This window comes from Anticarsia gemmatalis, chromosome 16 (assembly GCF_050436995.1).
Source record: "Anticarsia gemmatalis isolate Benzon Research Colony breed Stoneville strain chromosome 16, ilAntGemm2 primary, whole genome shotgun sequence".
NCBI classification, from domain to species: Eukaryota; Metazoa; Arthropoda; class Insecta; order Lepidoptera; family Erebidae; genus Anticarsia; species Anticarsia gemmatalis.
The window spans coordinates 8,552,803-8,575,412 of record NC_134760.1 but is presented as its reverse complement, the minus strand read 5'-3'; the positions used below and the strand labels follow the sequence as shown (position 1 = coordinate 8,575,412).

The following is a 22,610-nucleotide window of genomic DNA, read 5'->3' as shown; positions in this document are numbered from 1 at the left end:
TAAATTCAACAGTATCAGTTGGTATACATGAAATCCTTTCATATTGAAAGCAATTTTGATCTGAATAACATACGCCATATTCTGTTTATCATCATTAAAATTTAGTAACACCTGCTCCTTGCCGCTTCCAGAAAATTTTAATTAATGCTTAGAGCTTTCATACATTTTGGTTTGGTGGTATCGATTTTGCGGGTAGACTGTGAATGTAGCTATAGACTCTACTAGATACGATAATTTTGTTACAGTAAAGAAGGCTTGTGCTAAAGGTCGTCGAGCTCAGAGTCAATTCCACATTGCAAGCGAGTATGCTTTGGAATAGCTATCGTAAGATTTATATAAATAAACTAGCTGACCCGGCAAACGTTGTTGGCCGTAAAAATTCAATAAAAAAACATTGTCATTGGACAAAATTGTGAATCTAAACCATTCAACAGCCTGGATGTCAATTTATCTATATATTAAAAAAAATGTATTGTATTATTATTATCTTATGTATTTAAAAATATATAAGTATGTTTATCAGTTATTTGGTTACCATAGTACAAGCTCTGCTTAGTTTGAAATCAAATGACCGTGTATGAGTTGTCCAATGATATTTATTTATTTATTCTCAGATCCCTTTGAACATACACAAAAAATTTCATCAAAATCGGTCCAGTCGTTTAAGAGAAGTTCAGTGACATACACACTTCCAGAAGAATTATATATAAAGATAAATGATCAGCATCTTTAAATTTTTAAGGATATTTTGAATTTGAATTTGAATAAGCTCTGTATTTACGTTTCATGAAGGACAAAAATGTGTTAATTAACCAACAATAAAGATCACTATTTTATATTATACAGGGTGTAAATGACAGCTAACCGAAAACTTTACTGGTAAGTTTGTGACACTGTATGCGCGAAATTTACTCCAACGGTATTTCTCGGAAATGATTGGTTCCCGAGTTAGTCATTTTTGAGCGTTCAATGTATAGTGAACAACGCGATGTATCTCCGCGCATGCCTACGAGATTTCTGGCGGCGGCGGCGCGCTGAGCGACGACATGTCGCGACGCGTCGTAGGTACGTACGCGTACCACCACGTCTATGCGCTCACTAGTATGCAACGCTATCATTATACAACAATCTTATGTATCGTTTATGGTATCGTAAGTAGGGCCGTATGTTACAATAGCTCATAGTAAAATTGTAAGTAGGTAGGTTAGGTACCTACTTGGCTTACGTGAAATCAAACAATAATAGCAAAATGTAACTAATAATAAGAAAGTGCTAAAACAAATTGTTATCAATGTCTATCAACACGCAATTACTTGGTGTATGGCGAGAGTTTGAGTACCTTTGGATCCGGACATACAGGTGCAGATTACGCCGTGCACTTCCACGTGGTTCACCATACATAACACATCAACATTTCTTCCTATTTACGAACACAACTGCACTTCGAAAACAATAACAACAAAAATAATAACAATAAAAACACTAACAACTCAAAACCGGAACAATAACAAGTAATAATAAACAACAGTTCACACATGATGACATGACACGACGAATAGGACATAACGAATGACACCGGTGAAGAGCTTCCGTCTTCCGCGAGCGAATTGCTCGAACTATCATTCAAAGAGAGCCGCCGGCGCGGGCGCCTCTCCGCTCACTCGCGCCGCCCCTCACCCGCGCCACCCGCTCCCTCCGCGCCGTCCGCGCGAGCGCCGCCGATTTGGTGACGAGCGACGAGTTAGGATCCCAGCGAGAGATTAGATTCAATAAAATATTGTTGTGGCATTACTATTTTTACTTGTCACAGTTGTTACTCGTTGCATTGTAGTTTTATTGAAATACCAAATAACATTACAAACATTATTGATGTAAGTTTAAAATACTTTGATATTTATAACATAAAATCAGATTAAAGTAAATAAAATAAACACGAAACGTTTATTTAATTAAACCATAAAAATGTAGGTACATAACAATGATAACAATCAATATCCATTAATATTCTTATCAGAGAAACTAACTTATCATAATTCATAATCCCCGGAGAATTACTTAGCATCCATTTTGCCGTATCCCATCTATGTAACATCCACGCGCGGTCGCGGCGTCACGCGTCAGTACGGCCATCTACTTTTCGAGTCGCACCGCGCTTGTATGAAGTATGAATGAGCGTGTAAATATCGAATAAAATTTTGCAAGAACAAATGGAACAAAGCGACAATACATGTTAAATTGTTTATTAGAGATTTTTATAGCGCTAAAGAATATCAATAGGATTTTTTGTCGTTCTGTATGTATTTGTACGTGTAATAATAAGATATCACACATTTTAAATCTTATGAATGTATTTTTTATCGGAGAGCGGGATAATTATGTCATTTTCATTTTTAACATAGAACAAATACTAAGTAACGCTGCATACTAGTGAGTGTGAGGCTGACGGCTGTGTGTGTAATCGTATCTGTGTGGCGCGCGTAGGTACGCGGCGTGACGTCGACCGTCGCGACCGCCGCCGGCGCGGTGTCGTTGGCCGAACAGCTGATAGCAAATTTATACGTTGTTTTAATCCATTGCTGTTTTTTGTGAAAAACAGTAATATGGCGGATTTTTTTTCATATTCATGTTGCATTGTGTAGTATTAACGAAATAATACCAAAAAAATTAAAAAAAAACGCATAAAAATTCGGAAAGATCAAGAAAAAAGCGATGAAAATTTTCAGCGCCATAAGCACCAAAATCGTGTCTAGAATCTTTTTTTTTTCGTTTTCGGTAGACTGTCTTTTACACCCTGTATAAAGAAACAGAACGACCTGAAACTTTTTACTGAAAAACTAAAATATTTTTTTAGGAACCATAAAAACCTTATTAAGCGCAACAAAAACGTTTACACGTCAAACCTACCATTGTGAAATATTTATATTTAGACTGTTTCCCAAAACAGTTACTATTTACTTTTTATTGTGATTCATTGTGTACAATGCGACATTCACAGGCCGACGGTAAAATAACTGTTATCAAACTGTTATTTACACCGTTACTGAAAACGGTTACCTCTTAAAACATTTTATTTGGAACAATAAACATCGGCCATATAATCAACAAAAAAAAATCTGTGACTAGATTAATAGTTTTGACTTATCCTAAAAAAACTTTGTTGACAGGTAACCGCAAAATTATTGATAGTCGGACCAAGCATTTTTAGGTTTCTGAATCTCAAACAAACAAAGACAAGAAATTCTATTTTATTGCTCGGAGTTAAAATATTTCAATATTATAGAACATCATGTCAATGGCCGCCTATTAATAATAAAATTGGGCATCACCGTGCTTCGAAGAGCACGTAAAAACGTCGCTCGTCCCAGTCGTTCAGCCATGTCAAAGGCTTAAAACAACTTGAAAAAAGGTGACCACTAACGCTATAGAAATAAAAAATCTACAACCTCACCCGCTATGATATACATTTTGCTCGTGTGTTATGACGTAGGATTTAAGCTGCATTGTCTGCTACTCAGTCTGTCGGGAAACAATGGTAACACGAAACACTACGGAAAATATTATTGAGGCGCTGTCGAATCTACACAGGAAAAATTGTTCCCGCTTCACATGTTAGCATCAAAATTTCGTGGCTACAAATTGTATTTGTTCTTCAAACATACAAATCATCACGGCTGAAAAAACCGAAGGTATCGGCATAGAGGTAATATATACCCACGTTTAACCATATACAATGTTAGTCTCACGTAGTCGATCTCATTCGTCCGGTTGAGCCTATTGCCATTACCGGACGTGTTCCCAATCTCAGGTCTACTACTTAAACTTACTCTAAAAAAATATTGACAGGAAGCAACAGTTTGCTTGACCCAGGAATGACAACTGAGATCCCGAGATCAGCGGGCATATAGACTACTGCTAAGACCGTAGAAGCAGGCACGTCATGTATCACTGGTGAAGTTTTTTAGGGCCCAGTTGAAGTTTTTCGGCTACCGGGGCGGTTTTTTTGTGGTATCACCACATAACCCAAGATTTCTTCCCCAGGAAAATTGGGTATCCGAAGGGATTTTTCCCCCCGCAGAAACAAAAGGTGTATTCTTATTTATTTTCCCAAATCACGTTTGCTCTACTCAAAAGTGTATACAAAGTCACAAACTCTTTTTGCCGCTTGCAATGTCTTTCAAATCAAGTTCCTTATTAGTTCTTTACTTTTCAAATGTTATACAACCACTCCTTCACTGGTTCAATTTAATCATATCGAACGGAACTATAAGACAAATCTAATAAGCTAGCGCAGACAGCTGCAAACCGAAATGGTTTAAGTTTCGCTTCTAACATTCGAATTGAACTGACAACTCGACCGTAATATCAAAGCTTAGGTTTAACTTAGATTTCCGGAGTCAAAATGAATTATCATTTAGAAATGCCATATTTCTATGACTAGATCAAATGCTGAAAATTAGGTGAATCTTAATTAGTTTGTTTCATTTGGATAATTTAGATTATAAACACTTGACGAAAGAGACGAGTTATACGTTTGACCCTATATATTATTATATAAGTGTGTGTGTCAGTTTGTCTGTGAGTGAGTCTGTCTGTTTGTGTGTATGCCTGTCTGTGGCACCGTAGCGCCTATCGAGTAAACCGATTTAAATGCGGTTTTGAATCTTCTAGCTCATACGCTAGTTTGGAATTAAAAAGCACGATTAGATATAAACTTGAATCCGTCTAGATTGAAAACAAAATATTCATAATAATATCAAAATATATTTAACAAATTTTGGCTGTGGAAGCAAACCAGCAGATTACATTACAACAGAGAGGTAAGAAAGAGTAAGTGACCTTTTCATGCGATAATAAAACAAAAATGATAGCTGAAAATAACTCCTCATATTCTTCCCGTAGACAAGTGGAGCCTTTGTCGTTTGGAGTTGGGTTAAATAAACCACTTGGGAATCTATTAGCAAAATTAAGTAGGGAAATTAATTAATTTTCAATCAAAAATTAACTAGCTTATGACTACGGCTCTTCTCTGTTAATTACAACAATGACAGACATCGTGATCCAAATTAGTATATGGTGAAATTAAATCAATGCTTTTTGTTTTCAATTTTTCTTTGAAAAAATATGATTAATAAATCATACAACAAACACAAGGGTTGTTCTACTCTAAATTTATGATCGTGGTTTAATCCTTAAATTAAAACGACGTAAGTCACTTTTGAAAAAATGAGGGTGCAAATACGAAAATTGTTTTCGTAGAATTTTATTTTCAGTAAAATCTGCGTGCGTGTTGTGTGAATTTTAATGTGTACGTCACAGGGATTCAAACCCAAGCCTACGAGGCCCGAAAGTAATTAATGTCTCTTAACGTAGACCGCATCGTAATTAATGTAATTAAACTTGATGTATTATGACTGAAATTCATGAAAATTCCTTTGTTACTTGTCTACTTAGACTTAGCTAGATATCTGTAACTTAATGATTTAAGTTATATTGGTTAAATTAGTATATGAATAATAAGTTAATAAAAACCTCTTTGCGAAGAAATGTAAGACAGAAAATAAATTAGAAGAATAATAAATTCTAAATCATTTAATTATTAATGTTAGTAATTGTATAATCGTGATCTCTGTCTACATCACAATATCTTAGCTTATTAAGTATAGTTACAATATTTCGGTACTAAATAAGTAAGAAAACCCTATTCAGCAAATTAAAGTTTCGACAAGAGCGAGTAGAATAATATTTGTAAGGGCAAAATTAACCGGTCTGTAAACCAACTATAATTTCCTAAATGCGTCAGCAAAGTTCGCAGCCGCTTCATCAAAATAATACGTTCCTTGAATCCTTTGATATCCAAATCACGTCCAATAAAACCGTTTGATGATGAATTTACAACTATAATAATAAACAACATTTACTAGACTAATTTTACGATATTCGAATTGAAAGGTAACATCAAGAATATCGGGATAAATCCATAAACTGACAAACGATAAACATGCTGAAACTAAACTCAATTATTGGCCTGAAATGCGTCAGTACCGTGATATTTGCTGTCCATTGCGGAGTTTGCTGGACACCGCAAATAAGCTGGTATGCAATAGCCAGCGTACGAAGTGGTACAAAGCAATAAGTCACGTTTTGTGGTTCGATTCGAATGTAGAAACCGCATGCAATATCCGCTTAATATCGTGGCGCTGGTGACTGTCACATTGCGGCTTTTAAGCTGGCGGGTGATGAGGTGAAATATAAATAAATGCGATATAAAGGGTACTAATGCATCGATAAGTCTTTATCTAATAACCCTATCTTTGCCTTAAGGAAAATCATTTTAGGTAATGCGCGATGACTAATTTGCTTTTAGGTTAAACCTGTGTGCCAAAAATGTAAACATTATCTCCGGAATTTTTGAAGTTCGACTAATTCACAGTAACTGTAGGTGTCCTCAAGATGAAAGATGATTTTCCCATAATTAGAATTCTTATCATATTTTTAATGAAAATACAGGATACTTTATTGATGTTTTGAATGACGTTTATGTGTAAGTCAAGGCTCTTTGCATTAGATTTAAAATCAACTGAAGGTTTCAATTTTATGTCTCAAGTAGGTACATATTCTTCGAAATCCTGCAAATACTTCCCGCTAACTCTGAAGCCAAACTATAAGATACACGATAGGAATACTGCAACACGTTTTACGAGATAACTACTAAATTGCCCTTGACCGTGAATAGAAGACGTTAATCTAACTTGGACTTTATGGATGCATCATTATTGAGTTTGGATGGCGTCTTAATATAATGTAGCGATGTTTTTTTGTCCATTTCGATACTAGTTTAAGTAGAAAGGTATTTTAACTGGACTTTAATCTTTATAAAAGCACTTAAGTTTTATTGCCTTAAGTGTGGGATGTGGGATTGATCGATAATAAAGAATAACGAGAATTATTACTGTCAGGGAAATCAGTACTTAAAGTAATTAGTAGATTTGATAGTTCACTATGAAAAATAAGATATATCGCTAAAAGTTTCAATACTGCAAAAGATCTTCAAAAGTGCAAAGGTATTTTTCCTTAACCTTTTCGTATATGCTATGCATTTAAGATATAAGATAAGCTTAGGTTTTGTTTTGATTATTATAAATTGATGAAGTGCATAAAATAATAACGCTGCATTTTTCTTGTTTAATCAATCAAATCCGTTTATGATAACGTCACGGTGTCGGAAGGATGGACAGATAAAGTTAATGCGTAGGTCGTGGAAGATTATAAATAAGTTTTACTAGTAATTGTTATTTACATCTGTGCACAAATGAACCCAGTTTTAAACCGTTACTAAATATAACTACATAAAAAACCTGTATAAGTCAATTTACACTAACTTACAATTCTCAAATAATAATATAAAAACCGTTTTCATCTTGTGGAAAACGCGTAACATACATTTATTAACAACCTTATAAAGTCAGCTCAAAAAAATTAAGCGTTCAACACCTTCAATAAAAATAAAATTCCTGAAACCATCTGTAGGATACAATACCTCTAACCCAAATTAGGTCAAATTGAAGGAAATACCGTTGATGCAACCGTGCGTCTCATATTTAAGTTCCGCGATAAGAATAACATGACTTGTATTTTATTTCGTGACTAATTTTCCTTATGAAATCATGTCATTGATTCTTGTAATACTATATGGGTATATTTACGGTTAAGCTTAGTAGCTGAGTCAAACAGTTATTCTAGAATATGAAAATAATGTAATTTCGTTGTTCATCTTTTGATACCCTAAATTTCACGAAAATGTTATCTAACGTTTCTTTTTCACTATTAACATGGAAAACAGAAAAACAGTCATTTGTTTTTCGGGGTGACGAGAAATTTAAGAATAGTCACAGTGCAGATCTTTAAAGAGATGTTCTTTATCACTTTGGTGGTATATCAAGTAAAAATAAAAAATAGATTTTATAGTAATGATTGTGGAACATAGACCTATTTGCAGATTCCCAAATTCTACAATCATATCTTTTTTTTTTTGTTATATTTTTTTACAAGTATTTGATATGCTACCATTACTGATAAAGAACATTATTTTGCTTATAGTTCTGTTCTGACATTTCCAATAGAAGCGCATTCATAACAACGCGTCATAATGTGCAACCTTAACACGTATTGGGATAAACAAATGATGTATTTTTGCACTAAAACTGCATCGTTATTTCCCAAGGAAAAGATAGGGGTTCCCGCATTCGAGATAGTAATACAAATTGGGATTAAAGTCGATGCTACCATACGGCATACGTCAGTACGACGTCATTAAACAAAAAAACAGATTTTGAGTAGGTAATATGTTGGGTTTTCCCGTTTTGAGTCGATAGGTAATAATTATGATCTATTATTCTTTTTTGAGCACGATTTTAATGACATCTGATAAGCCTAACGCATCAATAACAATAACGCATCAATTACTCATAGATTCTTTAGGTAAGGGTTATCTTACAATTATGAACAACAATACGGATTTAGTGAAATTTGGCAAAGCATTAAGTAATACATTTTGAATGCTCAAATTTCTTTATTACGCATTATCTTATGCATCTGGAACGCAGGTACATAGCAGAGTTATTTTATCTAGCTATTTATATAATAAAAGGACCTAGATACTAACAGAAAATAAAATATTTTTTTCTTGTAGGGGTAGGCAGAGATAGGCCGCACTTGACAATCCTTACAAACTTCCCTTGCATCTACTTCTGAAATGTATGTATATTAAAGTAAGATCATAATATGTAAACCGTGGTTTTATTCTCTTTTGATGACAATCGAGTCTTCATGCTGATTCTGCAAGTAGTTAGAATCGCATTATCAAGCTTTCTCAGAAAACATTGTTGTGCATTTAAACATTGTCTTTGTTTGCTTGTTTCGTAAGACATATAATTGTGAAATTGCTGACTGTACCAATAACTCCTTTATTCGTTTAAGCCAATGGTACTTTTTATAACTATAGCTTATACGAAAAAATATGAAATATGTTTCCAGAATTATACACAAAAAATATTTTTTGAAAATTAATGATCGATCAAGTACTCAAAACTTTTCACAGCTTATGATACATCATAAGCGTGAAAAAGTCAATAACTCTATCCAAATTAGACTTTCAAAGTACTTTACTCAGTAGCGTGAGCCTGAGTGAGTGATCTCTCAAATAAAACTATTAATTTTAAAAGTTGGATGCATTCTGACAGGCTATATGTTTTGCTAATGTACCGAATATTATAAAAGTTTAATAAACTATCATATTTTATCTATACTAATATTATAAAGCTGAAGAGTTTGTTTGTTTGTTTGTTTGAACGCGCTAATCTCAGGAACTACTGCTCCGATTTGAAAAATTCTTTCAGTGTTAGATAGCCCATTTATCGAGGAAGGTTATAGGCTATATATCATCACGCTACTACCAATAGGAACAGAGTACCAGTAAAAAATGTTTCGGAAACGGGGAAAATTTTGACCCATTCTCTCTTATGTGACGCAAGCGAAGTTGCGCGGGTCAGCTAGTAAACACTTTTTATCAATTTCTTAGAAAATGCTGCCAGAAATATTCTTTGCCAGTATTGTACAGTCGCGAGCTAAAATAAGTTTACACTGTTAAATTTATAAATCTTCTTCTTTCAATGTAATGGTTTCTGTAAGTCAATAGTAAATAGAGAGATTGTAAAATTACTTTGAAGTTTATAATCAGCAGAAATTTTACTATTTTAATAAAAAGAAGTTAAAGTACAAATGTATTGCAGTGCATTGTTTGCCATTGCTCTTTGCATCACTAACCACATAATGTATAAATGATGGAGATGAATCAGAAGTTCGATTATAAATAAATAATTTCCTTGCCTTCAACAATTATTAATAATTTATGTGCGATCCTTCAATAAAACATACCTATTTAACAAACTTGGAAATCCCCATACCTAAGTTAATACAGTCATTCGTATAGAATTTCAGTCGCCACATTTCGCAATTTAGTAAATTTTGCCAGAAAGAATGTCAGTATGGTGCAATATTTTTTCTCAACTGACGATTCGTTATAGAAAGTGTTTAATACTTGTGGCAAGACAAAACAGTAACGTTAAACTCTACAATGGGTATTATTGAGTATCGAGAGTTTGACATTTAAATAGTACTGCAAAAATTGTTCCTACGGCGCCCGCTAGAGGCACCTATCATACAAACTCGATAAGTCGCCGATTGTCGTTTGTCTTTAGTGATAGAGAATCGAGCTAGTGATAGTACAATAATAAACTCGCATTAATAAACGACGAATTCATCGCATTAGTAATAAACAATATCTGTTCGACACTTTATTTTCCTACATTAACATTAACACTTTTTTAAATTTATTGATACGTGATGTGAAGTTTCACCAGTCTCTATCCATATCCGATTTAGCAGCCTTAAATTTATCTCAGAGCACCTTTTCCCTTATACCAAATCACTTTACAAACCCCACGTATTCTTAAAACAGGGTTGTTGCATCAAGACAATCAGGTCACACAATAACGTCCCCAACATCACACTCTTTTTATTTAGAGGGTAAAGGAGTAAAGGCGTAAAAGGGGTAAAACAATTCACTAACCCTTCAGCTACGAGCCTTATTGCCAGTTTTCTTCTGCGACTGTTGATTTTGTCTACAGGGAAAAAGCTTTGCACATTTCAGTGTTGAGTGTTTACTTATGAGGATCCAAGAATAGTATTTCTTAGTATTTTGTACAAGGAACTGTTGGGTGTCTAGTAATTTGATCGTGGATCTATTAGGTGTGGAGGATAGTAAAGTATAGTAAACTAATGACGTTCAATACAAAAAAAAATGTACTGACAAATTATTGTAAAAAAAAATACGAATGAAATCACTGAAGAAATACATATGTCTTAATTTTTTTTTCTGTATCTGTTTGTCAAAAAGGTGTCAAATCTCGTAATTTGTCATGGATACCTTTTGTATTCTTGTAAAATTCAGTTATCCATTTTATATTTTTGTAAAGTTACTATAAAATAATTATAAACATATCGCCATTTCCATTTGGAAATTAACTTTTTCATTATAATTTACTTTGACTACTTATAGAGAAAATACTCCATAAGGGCTCTTTCAATTTAGCCGTATCGTGTCGGACCGCAGCAGTGCCGAAACGGTGCGTTTGTCGTACGGTGCACGGACGGTCATTTGTTTTCATACAAATCGCACGGTGCGGCAACAGTGCGGTGTCGGTACCGAGAACGCACGACGACAGGACGGTAACGTCGCAAGCTCCACGTGTTCATTTCGCTGTTGAATAGTGCGGTGACTAAACGTGACAGCTAATTTCATTGAATTTTCATGTTTATTATTTGCTTAAAATGGATGATATAGACGTGGAAGAATTTATAAATGAAATTGAATTATTGAGTAATTCGTAGAAACATTCTCTTGACATTCTTAAGTAATTAAAAAATTTGCTTGGGTCTTGTTTTAACCTAGGATAAAGAAAATGGAAATCACCAAAATTACATGTTAATGAAAACATCGGTAGTGTTCTTTTACGGGCGCGGCGTTTTTGTTTCTGTTTGATATTTTTTAACAGGAGCACTAACAGTAATGTTTCTTCGTCAGAGTCCATGGCTACACTGCTGTCACATGAATTTAAAACAACACTAACATACAAACGCACGGCAGTCAGATACGCTTTCAATTTAGGCGTTTGGTGTCGGACGGCTAACGTACCGCAGCGGTACGGCAGCGGGCTATAACCAGCGGCACGGTTAACGTGCGGCAGCCGTACGACACGAAACGTCTAAATTGAAAGAGCCCTAAGTTTATCAAAAATACATAACATACATACATACATACATAATTTATTGTTCTACCACACATCTTAAATAATATATATTACTAGCATAGACCCAAGTAAGTTGTAGATTTATAATGTCCTAAAAACTTTTAGTATCTTAAGACTTGCCAAAATATTCCCTTTTCTCCTTTTTGTAATGCGCTAAGCAACAAATTTTTATTTCACAATTACTGCATTGCGTATTGTACTGGAAAAATTAAATGAGTAACTGGATAATAAATGTATTTTTTGTACTTAACTATATAAATGATAATATATAATAAACACTTATACGTCAAAGTAAAATTAACCTGTAAGTTACATTTAAAGCTGTTGTGAAAATATCTTGAAATATAAAGCATAGGTACCACTTTTTAACCCGGGACAAAAATCGAGTCTGTAAGATATACTTGCGCACAAACGTGAGTTATCGCATACAACGTTTACATAGAGGAGGACGGATGATACATAGAAAAATAGAACAAGAATCATGTACTTAAACCAAGGCAAGGATCGAAAAAAATCATCTCCATCATCAGTCTAGCCTTTCTTCTAACTATGATGGAGTCGGCTTCCAGTCTCACATGATGCAACTGAATACCAGTGTTTTACATATAGTGACATTTAAAAAATATAATATTCATATTATTCAATTATAAAAACTCTGTATTTTTTGCTCGTATGCACTATTGGACTTTAGCATAAAAGCAAAGTCCATTTTATATCAAGTCAATCAGGTATTAAAAATGTCAGCATCCATTCTGGGTTTTCCCAAGTCATTAATGTATGACTAATGTAATTTAAAAATAATGTTATTATCGGAAAATAATTAAACCTTTGTTCTGATACAAATTAGAGATAAGAACTGACCTTTATTCTTTAATCGTGATGTTGCGGTTTAATTGAATGATTAATATCGTTGAGGAGGATGTTTCTTGTTTGAAAAATAGGTTATAAGTTTATTACAGGTAGGTAAATGGGACACGAACATCTTGTTAATGTAACCGAATGATGAATTACATATGCGTTGTTATATTATTGTTAATTTTATTATATAAGATATTATTAATATCGAACTAAGATGTGATGTTTATGATTTACCTCAAAATGCTTCTAAAAAAAACAGCAAATACTTTAAATCGGCTATTCTAAAAACTGATTTCCAAAAGCTGATCACTGATCAGCGATCATCAGTATATTTAAATTTTTCTTGAATATGCATTCAAAAGGCAACACCTTTTGGTTGTAATTTAAACATACAACAACAATTTATTCGTGATCGTTTTTTCTATTAGAGAGTAACCTTTTAAACCAGTATTTTTTTGGTTATTTAGATAATTTTGCAGAATTGGTTGTTTACTCAGTGATACCTACAAATTAATATTTTTCCTGATAATTTCACACAGACACGCTAATTAACGGCGCGGGCTACGACCAGTCGATAAATAGACGCTTAATAAATATTTATCTAAGTGTAATCTCTTGTATAAATTATAAGTAATTGCTTCCACAGGAAATGATACGATAATTAAATAATCACCAGACGATGTTTGCAATTTATTTATCATCCCATTTAAAGAAGATTATCGTAAGGAAGTTATAGGAATATACAAATTATAATAATTAGTATCATAATGTGAAATAAGCCAAGTTCCGAAATTCTTGGTAGTTAGACTTAATTTGCAGGTGTTAGGATGGGAAACGGTAGCTGAAGACCATATGCAATGTAATCTGGGCCGCAATGTCGAGCAAACAAAAGTAAAAAAAACATGATCACAATAATTCTAATAATAATAATAAAATGTCTAAACTACAATATATATTTTAGACATAAAGCAAAGTACATTGAATAGCCATTTTTTCCATAACAAAGACTTTTCATAGACATGCACAAATTCACAAAAATCTACAGAAATATTAAAATGGTATCACAGTTTCTACTTAAACTTTAGTACAAAAAGAATCACATTGAAATGTAAAAAACTAACCTCGAACTGCAACTTCGTAAAGATAGAATTATATCCAGTGGTTACGCCTGACCTGGATAACTATACAGAACTTTGGCGTGGCTGGGAATATTATCACTTGGCGTTAAAACTTTTAAATAGTCGCTAGATTTTTCGTACTCCGAACTATAATCTCGACATTTATTTAAACTCTAAATCTATCCAGTTTCAGTTTACAATAATTGTCTTTTCTGGTTTTATCGTAATTTTGCGTACTCCAGTTTTGAACTCTCATATTTTTTGTACTTAAGTATTAAAACTTATGCACTAAGATATAGGTAATCATATTTTCATATGAAAATAGAGCCTTCGACCCTTTTTTTACACTATTTGACGAACAATAATATTTTCTCTCAAAATGTGTGTAGCAGTGTCATAGGAATTTTCAGACAAAATTACCATGACAATACTATAGGATATAGGAATACCCGATACTTTTCCAAAAGTAAAAACAGGTTTATAAAATGGCTAACTTGGCTGATTCATAACTGCGTGCTTCCATTGATACAGGAAAAAAGAATGGCATTCGGAACACAATACATCGGATGCAGTATTTTTTATCAACTGTTTTCTATTGTATCGTTGCCCAGTGACCTTCAAAAACCCCATGAAATATGAACATAATTGGTTTTTGAACAAAACATTATGACGTCATTGTTTTGATCGAAACGCACATTTAGAATCGAGACTCGAAAAATCACGAATACGCTTTTTATTTTTGTTTTGACATGGACTTTGAAATATGAACTTAGTTTGCTCTTCTTAACACTTTTGGATAAGAGGAATTATATCAATGAATTGCGAAAATCCCATTAAGAGGAAAATTTACTAAAGTCTCTTGGTAGTTTAGTCTGATCATATTTGTTTATCAAGTTGCAATATGTAAAGAACTAATTCTGCAGAGTTCTTTGACTCAATAACCTAGTCTTAAACTAAATATGGGTTAAAATACAGTTACAACAAAAAAAAGTAAACAAGAAAAAACCCACTTTTATAAGGTCACTGACCTAATCACTACCAATATTACGCAACAGCAGTTTCACTGGCAAAAAACCCACTATTACACCGTCTACTGAGGGTGTGTTACATAGTGACTTGCTATAACTTCTCGACACGTCATAACAAGAACCCACCGAAATAACAAGACCTCCCAATCCCCTCTACCACCTTTAAAAATCGAACGCAAAAGAGGCATTTGTATGCATCATCACAGCTCTACCTAATTTGGTTACTGTCTGAGTGTACGAACTTGATTCGTGACGTCATTCTTCAGAGAGACGAGAGTTCCCGCGTGTCGGGTTTTTACGCTAACTTAAGAATGTGTTAGAAGTGTTCGAAAATGCTGAAAGCGAATATTTCATACTTATTTAATTGTGATTATTGGAAATAAACTTTGTAAGTGACCAAGAATTATCATATTATAAGGATGATCTAACAAAAAATAACATAAACAACTAGAAATAATATGCTATTAGAAACATTGGTGTTTGTTTTATTGAAGTACATAACAAACTTGCTCTATAAAAACGAAAGTAGAATTTCGACTTTCGAGAATAAATTAAAGATTTGGAATCACAAATTAATGAATTTAACTTTTCATGACAGAAATGTAAAAATGAATACTTACTGAAAATAAAACCACAAACGAATTTTTACTACGAATTAGGTAATAATCAGTCATATTATTCGCATTAGCGGGCGCTGTAACATCTAAAAGTTTATAAACTCTATGTTATACCGATACGATGATGCGTCGCCGAGGGATGCCATTTAAATACAGTGTTCGTTTGTATCAAGTCACAGTGTACAACCAGCATTGAACTGACAAACACCGTGCTCATAACAAATTGACATTGGTTCATTCACCTTATTATTTTGCTCGTGAATTACTACTTTGCTATAAGGTAAATATTAGTTATAGTATTAGTACCGTAAAACGGGGTGAATAGAATTCGCGGGGTGAATAGAAAAAAAATCAGGAAAGTTTTCAAGGCCAATATTTGAGTACTCCTCGTTGAAGAATTTAGTTCAAATTTGAAATGATTACACGTCGATATTACTTATCTGCGGTGTCATAATTGTTTAAATGTTTAAAATGATATTTATACCCAAAAAAATGCTTCAAAGACAACCGTCCTCGAATGCCTTAATATCGACCTCCAAAACTTTGGATTTAAAGTGGGATTTCTTTTCTAATGAGTTGTTTGAAGTGTTTATCTCTTTAGGTGTATATTAATCTATAAAGATACAATATTGATAATTGAAAAAACGTTTTTAAACCTAAAAAATATGTTTAAATCACAGAAATAGTCATTTTTTTTGTGTAAACGGGGTGAATAGAATCGTTTGAAGGGTGAATAGAACTACAGTATGGGGTAAATGGAAACATAGCAGGGTTCAATAGAAACGCGTAAGGGGTGAATAGAAACGAGTGAGGGGTCAATAGAGATTAATAAATAGGGTTGTCAAAAACTGTAAACAAAATTAACATAAACAATGAAAAATAAATAGTTATTAATGTTCTAAAATTCACAATTATCATTGTATCAAAGTTATAACGGCAAACTACTGCATATAGTATGAAAGTTAGTTAGGTTATAAAGCTGAAGAGTTTGTTTGTTTGTTTGTTTGAACGCGCTAATCTCAGGAACTACTGGTCCGATTTGAAAAATTCGTTCAGTGTTAGATAGTCCATTTATCGAGGAAGGTTATAGGCTATAAATCATCACGCTACTACCAATAGGAGCAGAGTACGGGTGAAAAATGTTACAAAAATGGAGACAATTTTGACCCATTCTCTCTTATGTGACGCAAGCGAAGTTGCGCGGGTTAGCTTGTGTAATTATCAACGGTTATTTCAATTTTTAAACACACAACCTCCCTTTTCAGCATGTTGGATAAGTCGTCTTTGGCAGCCCTAACAGTTTTTCCATTCACCCCTTTGGTAGTTTCGATTTACCCCTATCGCTGGGTGAATAGAAATTGACCATTTTTTTAAGGAAATATCGTAAAATTATGCATATTTTTCGACAAATATGGTTTTAGCTCTTTCTTCATGGCGCCGGACATGATATAGAATAACCCGACAATAAAAATAACAAGTTATTCGCAACAATTTTTTAGGACAAAGTTGAAAATTGTTTCTATTCACCCCGTTTTACGGTAGTAGAAGTTTGAGTTAGTTTAATTTTGAGCTCGTTCTATGTGAACGCTGTTTTGGGATTTGAAACTCGGACATGGATTTTTTTATGTTTTATTTTCATTTCGTACTGTATTGTACAGGCTTTTTTTTTAAACTTAATGAATATAAGTAGTTTTAAGCCCAGTTAACATGACAAATTAAGAACTACATTTAAGTACATACAAAAAAAAATATATTTATAAATTTTGCCATCTGCTTATCCTCTGGGAGCTTTTTGAATTAGTACCGCGTAAAAGAAAACTGCAGTGCTATTTATAAGGAAACGACACTTTAGTGAAATACTTACGTTTTTTTTATTTTTTTCTTTCTTTACAGACAATGGCCGTCTACAAGATCATCTTAGCGTTCACAATCTTAGCTGTCGTCGCAAACGCTCAAAGGCCGTTCTACGCCGGACTAAGACCAATCGGATTTCCAGCTGTTGAAGCCGATCTTCTATCCAACAGATTTGGTGAAACTGAGGACTTTCCTATCGAAGCTAGAGGCGACGGTAATCTTATAAATAGAATTAATCAGCTGCCGGTCGATAGCAGACCTTTTTGGTATCTCAACTGGAGGCAGTACGAAGATTTGAGACGCAATCCTGTCACCTGGCCGCAAAGACCTAACCCTTTCATCGGATTCTAGAAAAAGAAGAAATTGCATAGAAAAGAATGCTAAACGAATTTGAAATTTGAAACTGAGAGTTTGACTCTACAGTTGTTTTTCGGATGGACGAAGTCGACATAGACTGATTTGAATTTGGAATTTTCGTAAACCAGTTTTGTTTTTGGTGATCCCACCTGTGATTCTAAATTGAAGCAGTATTGTTTTTAAACTATCGTGTTGTATAATTTATTAATATAATATAAGTATATTTAGTTAATATATACTGTGTTAGGTTTAAAGCAAGCCAATGCCATAATATATGTAACTGTTGGTTTTATAAATTTGTATTATAATGATAAAATTGAGAGGGCTTATAAGTGTCAAAATCTTATGAGTCGTATCTTACAGGGTAACTTGTCAAAACCTGTACTTAAGTTGAAAGATGTTTAATATATTTTTTATTGAATAAATATATTTTTTACTTAAAAGCCTACACTTTTATTTGTCTCGTTATAGTTTTTAAAAATTTTATAAAAAGAACCACAATAATTAAAGAACAACATCACAAAATCATAAGAAACTGATATAATGCATATGTTACTGTATGTGTTTTCCGGTAAAACCTAAGATTTACCAACTCTCAATGGTAAAAGTCCGAACAAGCCGGAGTTTAAAAACTATGTTATGTTCTTACGGTACCTGTATAAAAAACTCCTTTTTCATACCTATGTTACCGTATAATTATACACCGTAACATAATTATAAAGAGGAGTTTTGGGCAAAGCGACATGGGTAGGTTAGGTTAGAAGGCTAAGGTGCACCTTAGCCTTCGTGGTTATTTTTTTTTAAACCACCCAGAAGGAGGAGCCCCGCGAAGCGGGGCTCCGGCGACATCTCGACATCATCAAGTGAATAGAGGTAAAATTTTTAATTCGAAATAAAATAATTATTCGGACTTTTACCATTGAGAGTTGGTAAATCTTAGGTTTTGCCGGAAAATCTTAGGATTCACCACAGTTCGGGCTTTTACAGTAACACATAATTATACTCCTACCCATTATTATAATTTCCGGAGTAGTATATTCTTTCTCGATGATTTAAGTAACCCATATTTTTTTATATAAAATATATAAATATGATTTATTTCATAAACTTTTCACAAGTATTTGAAATCCTCATAGTGTCAAGACAAGGTATCGACTTCCACGTCAAAAGATTTTCGTGAACAAAAAGAACAAATATACAATAATCTCGGCGACTGGTAATAATAAATTATCTAAAGTCGCATTTCAACAAAATCTATTTAGTACTTAGCTTTTAATTGAAATAATTTCAAAATCACTGCCTTCGTCACAGACCTACGCATTAATAAAAAAGATATTGTAGCTGAATTCATAGTTAGATATAACAACATACCGCATGTTTACGCGGTACTTCCACTTTTGACACGGATTCAGGTTGCCTGCACCGCAACACTGTTTCACTATAATCATGAAACTTAATCATTAATCCGGTATGTCTCTATAGCGGATATCTTATGTTTAAGACTTTTTCCACAGCAATAGAAATGACTTTTCAATTATTTATGCATTAGCATAGAATATATACTATACGGTACCTACAACAGAGACCGATGGCACACAATATTATGAACATGAAAAGTTTTGTTTATTCGAAGAAATTTACAAATAACAATAATTGTTCCGTGTGGGAATCGTACTCACGACCTCCGAACGCAATAGTAGCGGCGTGGTGACCTGGACCTCTGCACCGGGAGGAATAACATAACGTGTGTCCGCATCATTTTGTAAAAAAATAATGCCTAATTCTTTGAATCTTTATACGATACAAGTTATTAGTTTTTCTTACATCAACTAAATATGGCCCTACTAATTAATTGTTGTTACTACTTTTTGCGGGACGAGAGTCTCCCAGAATAAGGAGAGATGCTGGAAAAATGCTTGCTTGGGATCTTATACACCTTTAAAAACTCCCAGGCATACAAGGACGATGTGTTTCTTCGTCGTAAAAAAAATATATTTATTTCTAATACACACAACTTCGAAAAGTAATATCACCTCGAGTTCTTATCCTGGACTAACCTGCGTGGATTTCGAATGTTTATAATACCCGGCTATTACGGATTTTTTGGTATCTTCGTCGCTCACTAAAATAATAATTCTGCCTGTATATCAAAGAAAGTGCAAATAAAAGTTGCTATGATATTAATAATATTACACTTGGAATACAAAAGCTTAAGGTCATAAAGCTACACAATAAAATAAGTACCTACTATACGATAATAATGATTGATTACAATAATATCCTTTAGTTATGCACTTGACATTGACCTCGAATCTAATTTAGATACGCATAATAAAGACATTTCGAGATATTACCACATTAAACTAGTTTCACACTAAAAAAAGATTAAAATACAGTTAACTTACAAATATAAACAAGAAAAACCCATATTATTATCAACAATATTACGCAAAACTATTTTTGTACTATTACACCTACTGAGGGTGTGTTACATAGTGACTTGCTATACTTCTCGACACGTCATAACAATAACCCACTAAAATAACAAGACCTCCCACTCCCCTCTACCACCTTCAAAAAACGATTGCAAAAAGGCATTTGTACGCATCATCACAGCTCTACCTAATTTGGTTACTGTCTGACTGCACGAACTTGATTCGTGACGTCATTCTTCAGAGAGACGAGTATTCCCGCGTGACGGACTGAATGGGGTTTTTACGCTGACTTAAGAATGTGTTAGAAGTGCCTGAAAGTAAATATTTATTTATTCACTCGATGTGATTGTTGGAAATAAACGTTATCAGTGATATTGGTCATGTTTGTCCATGAAAAGTGTAACACTTATCGTATTATAAAGGATGTTGATACAACAGACTAATAAATATATCTAGAAGCAGTATCCTGTTTGAAAATATTAGAGTATTTTTTATGGTTATACAAATTGACGTGAGCTATAAAAATGAAAGTGGAATTTAGACTTTCGAAAATCAATACAGCTTAAAACGAAGCGGAGCCATAACATAAAACGGATAAAATAGTTTGGTTATATTTTGAAAGCGGATTAATGGTTGTTAATGTATCTATAATATAACTATGTATTTAGAAGTATATAGTATATAGTATGTTTAACAGTTATTTGGTTACCATAGTACAAACTCTGCTTAGTTTGGAATTAAATGAAGTCGGGCTATGATATTATTTATTGCTAAATATTTTATCACAAGAATGATGTATGTATAAACAAGGAAAGTAAGAAACGATAAGTTATATTCTAATATTTTGAAAATGAACAGATGTTGTTTCAAAATATTGGTTTAATAAAAAAAAATGCATTAGGTATGTAATTCTAGCAACTAATATGTAACATCTAAAAGTTTATGAACTCTATGTTGTGCCGATATCATGATGCGTCGGCGAGGGATCCCATATTTAAATACAGTGTTCGTTTGTATCAAGTCACAGTGTACAACCAGCATTGAACTGACAAACACCGCGATCAATATTGATTCATTCTGTTTATTAATTTTTTTGTGAATTACTACAACTAGGTACTTTACTAAGGTAAATATTTTGTGTTCATTCGAAGTTTGAATTTATTTTACTTTATTTAAACTTGTGTTTATAATTATTGTGCTTTTCGGATTTGATATTTGAAAACTTTTTAGAGCTCGAACAGTGATTCTGTTTTTTTAAATTCCTATGGTCACTTGTCCGTTTCAAAATATTTTGATTATTTTTTGGAAGCTGTAAATGAAAATTACGTTTTTAAATGGTAACTATTCAGTGATTTATTTGAAAATAAAAAGCTCTAAAGATAATTATAATCGAATATATGATACATAAATACACATTTTTTTTATAAACAAATGCGCAAAAACAACTATAATTTTCTGCGATCGTAAACATCGAGATAACTAGACAATAACAACCGGTTCTAATACCAAGATCAAGACTACAGATACACTATACATACATCTATACAATGTACTTACATGCATTTTATTGAATCCTATTTTTTTCTTCGTTTTACAGACAATGGCCGTCTTCAAGTACATTCTAGCGCTCACAGTCCTAATTGCTGTAGTAAAGGCTCAAAGGCCATTCTACGCCGGTCTAAGACCAATCGGAGTTCCAGCCGTTGAAACCGATCTTCTATCAAACAGATTCGGCGAAGATGAAGATTTACCCATCGAAGCTAGAGGCGACGCGAATCTTATAAACAGAATTAATGAGCTGCCAGTTGATAGCAGACCTTTTTGGTATCTCAACTGGAGGCAGTATGAAGATTTGAGGCGCAATCCTGTCAACTGGCCGCAAAGACCTAACCCTTTCATTGGCTCCAAGTAAAAAGAAAAAAAAACTGAAGTTTGAAAAGCGTATTCGTGTGCTAATTTTGATATTGGCGGTGTAGACTGATTTGAATTTGGAATTTTCGTAAACCAGTTTTGTTTTTGGTGATCCCACCTGTGATTCTAAATTGAAGCAGTATTATTTTTAACGTTTATTGCGCGTTAAAAATATATCGTGTGACTGTGTTATTTGTATTAGATAATATTATTGTAAGAGATTCTTATTAAATTAGTTATATAATTTTAAAGTTACTATACTCTGAAAGCAAGCCATTGCTGTGCATTTATAAGTATTTTCTTAGATTAAAAATGTTGTACTTATGAAAATTTATTGTAAAATTGGAAAGACTCTGAATTGTTAAGACCTCATGAGTCGCATCTGACAGGGTAATTTATCAAAAGCTGTGTTTTTAATAATTTGCTTTTGTAAATAGACGTAGGAGATTAAAAATGTAAATTTTATATTTTGTTTAATAAATTTATATTTTGCCTAAAAGCTTCTTTATTTCATATTTCAAAGTCTTTGTAAAATACGGTTCAAGGCGAAAATATTTGTCTTAAC

General features: G+C 33.2%; 2 protein-coding genes across 2 annotated transcripts; both read left to right on the top strand.

Annotated features, from left to right (window-relative positions):
- The first annotated feature begins 15,657 nt into the window (after nt 1-15,657).
- LOC142979360 (uncharacterized) lies at nt 15,658-18,092 on the top strand. Its single transcript, XM_076124224.1, has 2 exons — nt 15,658-15,768; nt 17,382-18,092. The coding sequence occupies exon 2, from the start codon at nt 17,385-17,387 to the stop codon at nt 17,691-17,693; it is 309 nt and encodes a 102-aa protein (XP_075980339.1). The 5' UTR covers nt 15,658-15,768; nt 17,382-17,384; the 3' UTR covers nt 17,694-18,092.
- Nucleotides 18,093-21,125: 3,033 nt separating this feature from the next.
- On the top strand, nt 21,126-22,544 carry LOC142979265 (uncharacterized). The gene is made up of 2 exons (XM_076124097.1): nt 21,126-21,260; nt 21,732-22,544. Exon 2 carries the CDS (start codon nt 21,735-21,737, stop codon nt 22,044-22,046), a length of 312 nt encoding a protein of 103 aa, XP_075980212.1. The 5' UTR covers nt 21,126-21,260; nt 21,732-21,734; the 3' UTR covers nt 22,047-22,544.
- The last annotated feature ends 66 nt before the right edge of the window (nt 22,545-22,610 follow it).

What these genes read in the sequence shown, in the direction of transcription:
- LOC142979360 (XM_076124224.1), top strand. Translation starts at nt 17,385, where the DNA reads ATGGCCGTCTACAAGATCATCTTAGCGTTCACAATCTTAGCTGTCGTC.
- LOC142979265 (XM_076124097.1), top strand. Translation starts at nt 21,735, where the DNA reads ATGGCCGTCTTCAAGTACATTCTAGCGCTCACAGTCCTAATTGCTGTA.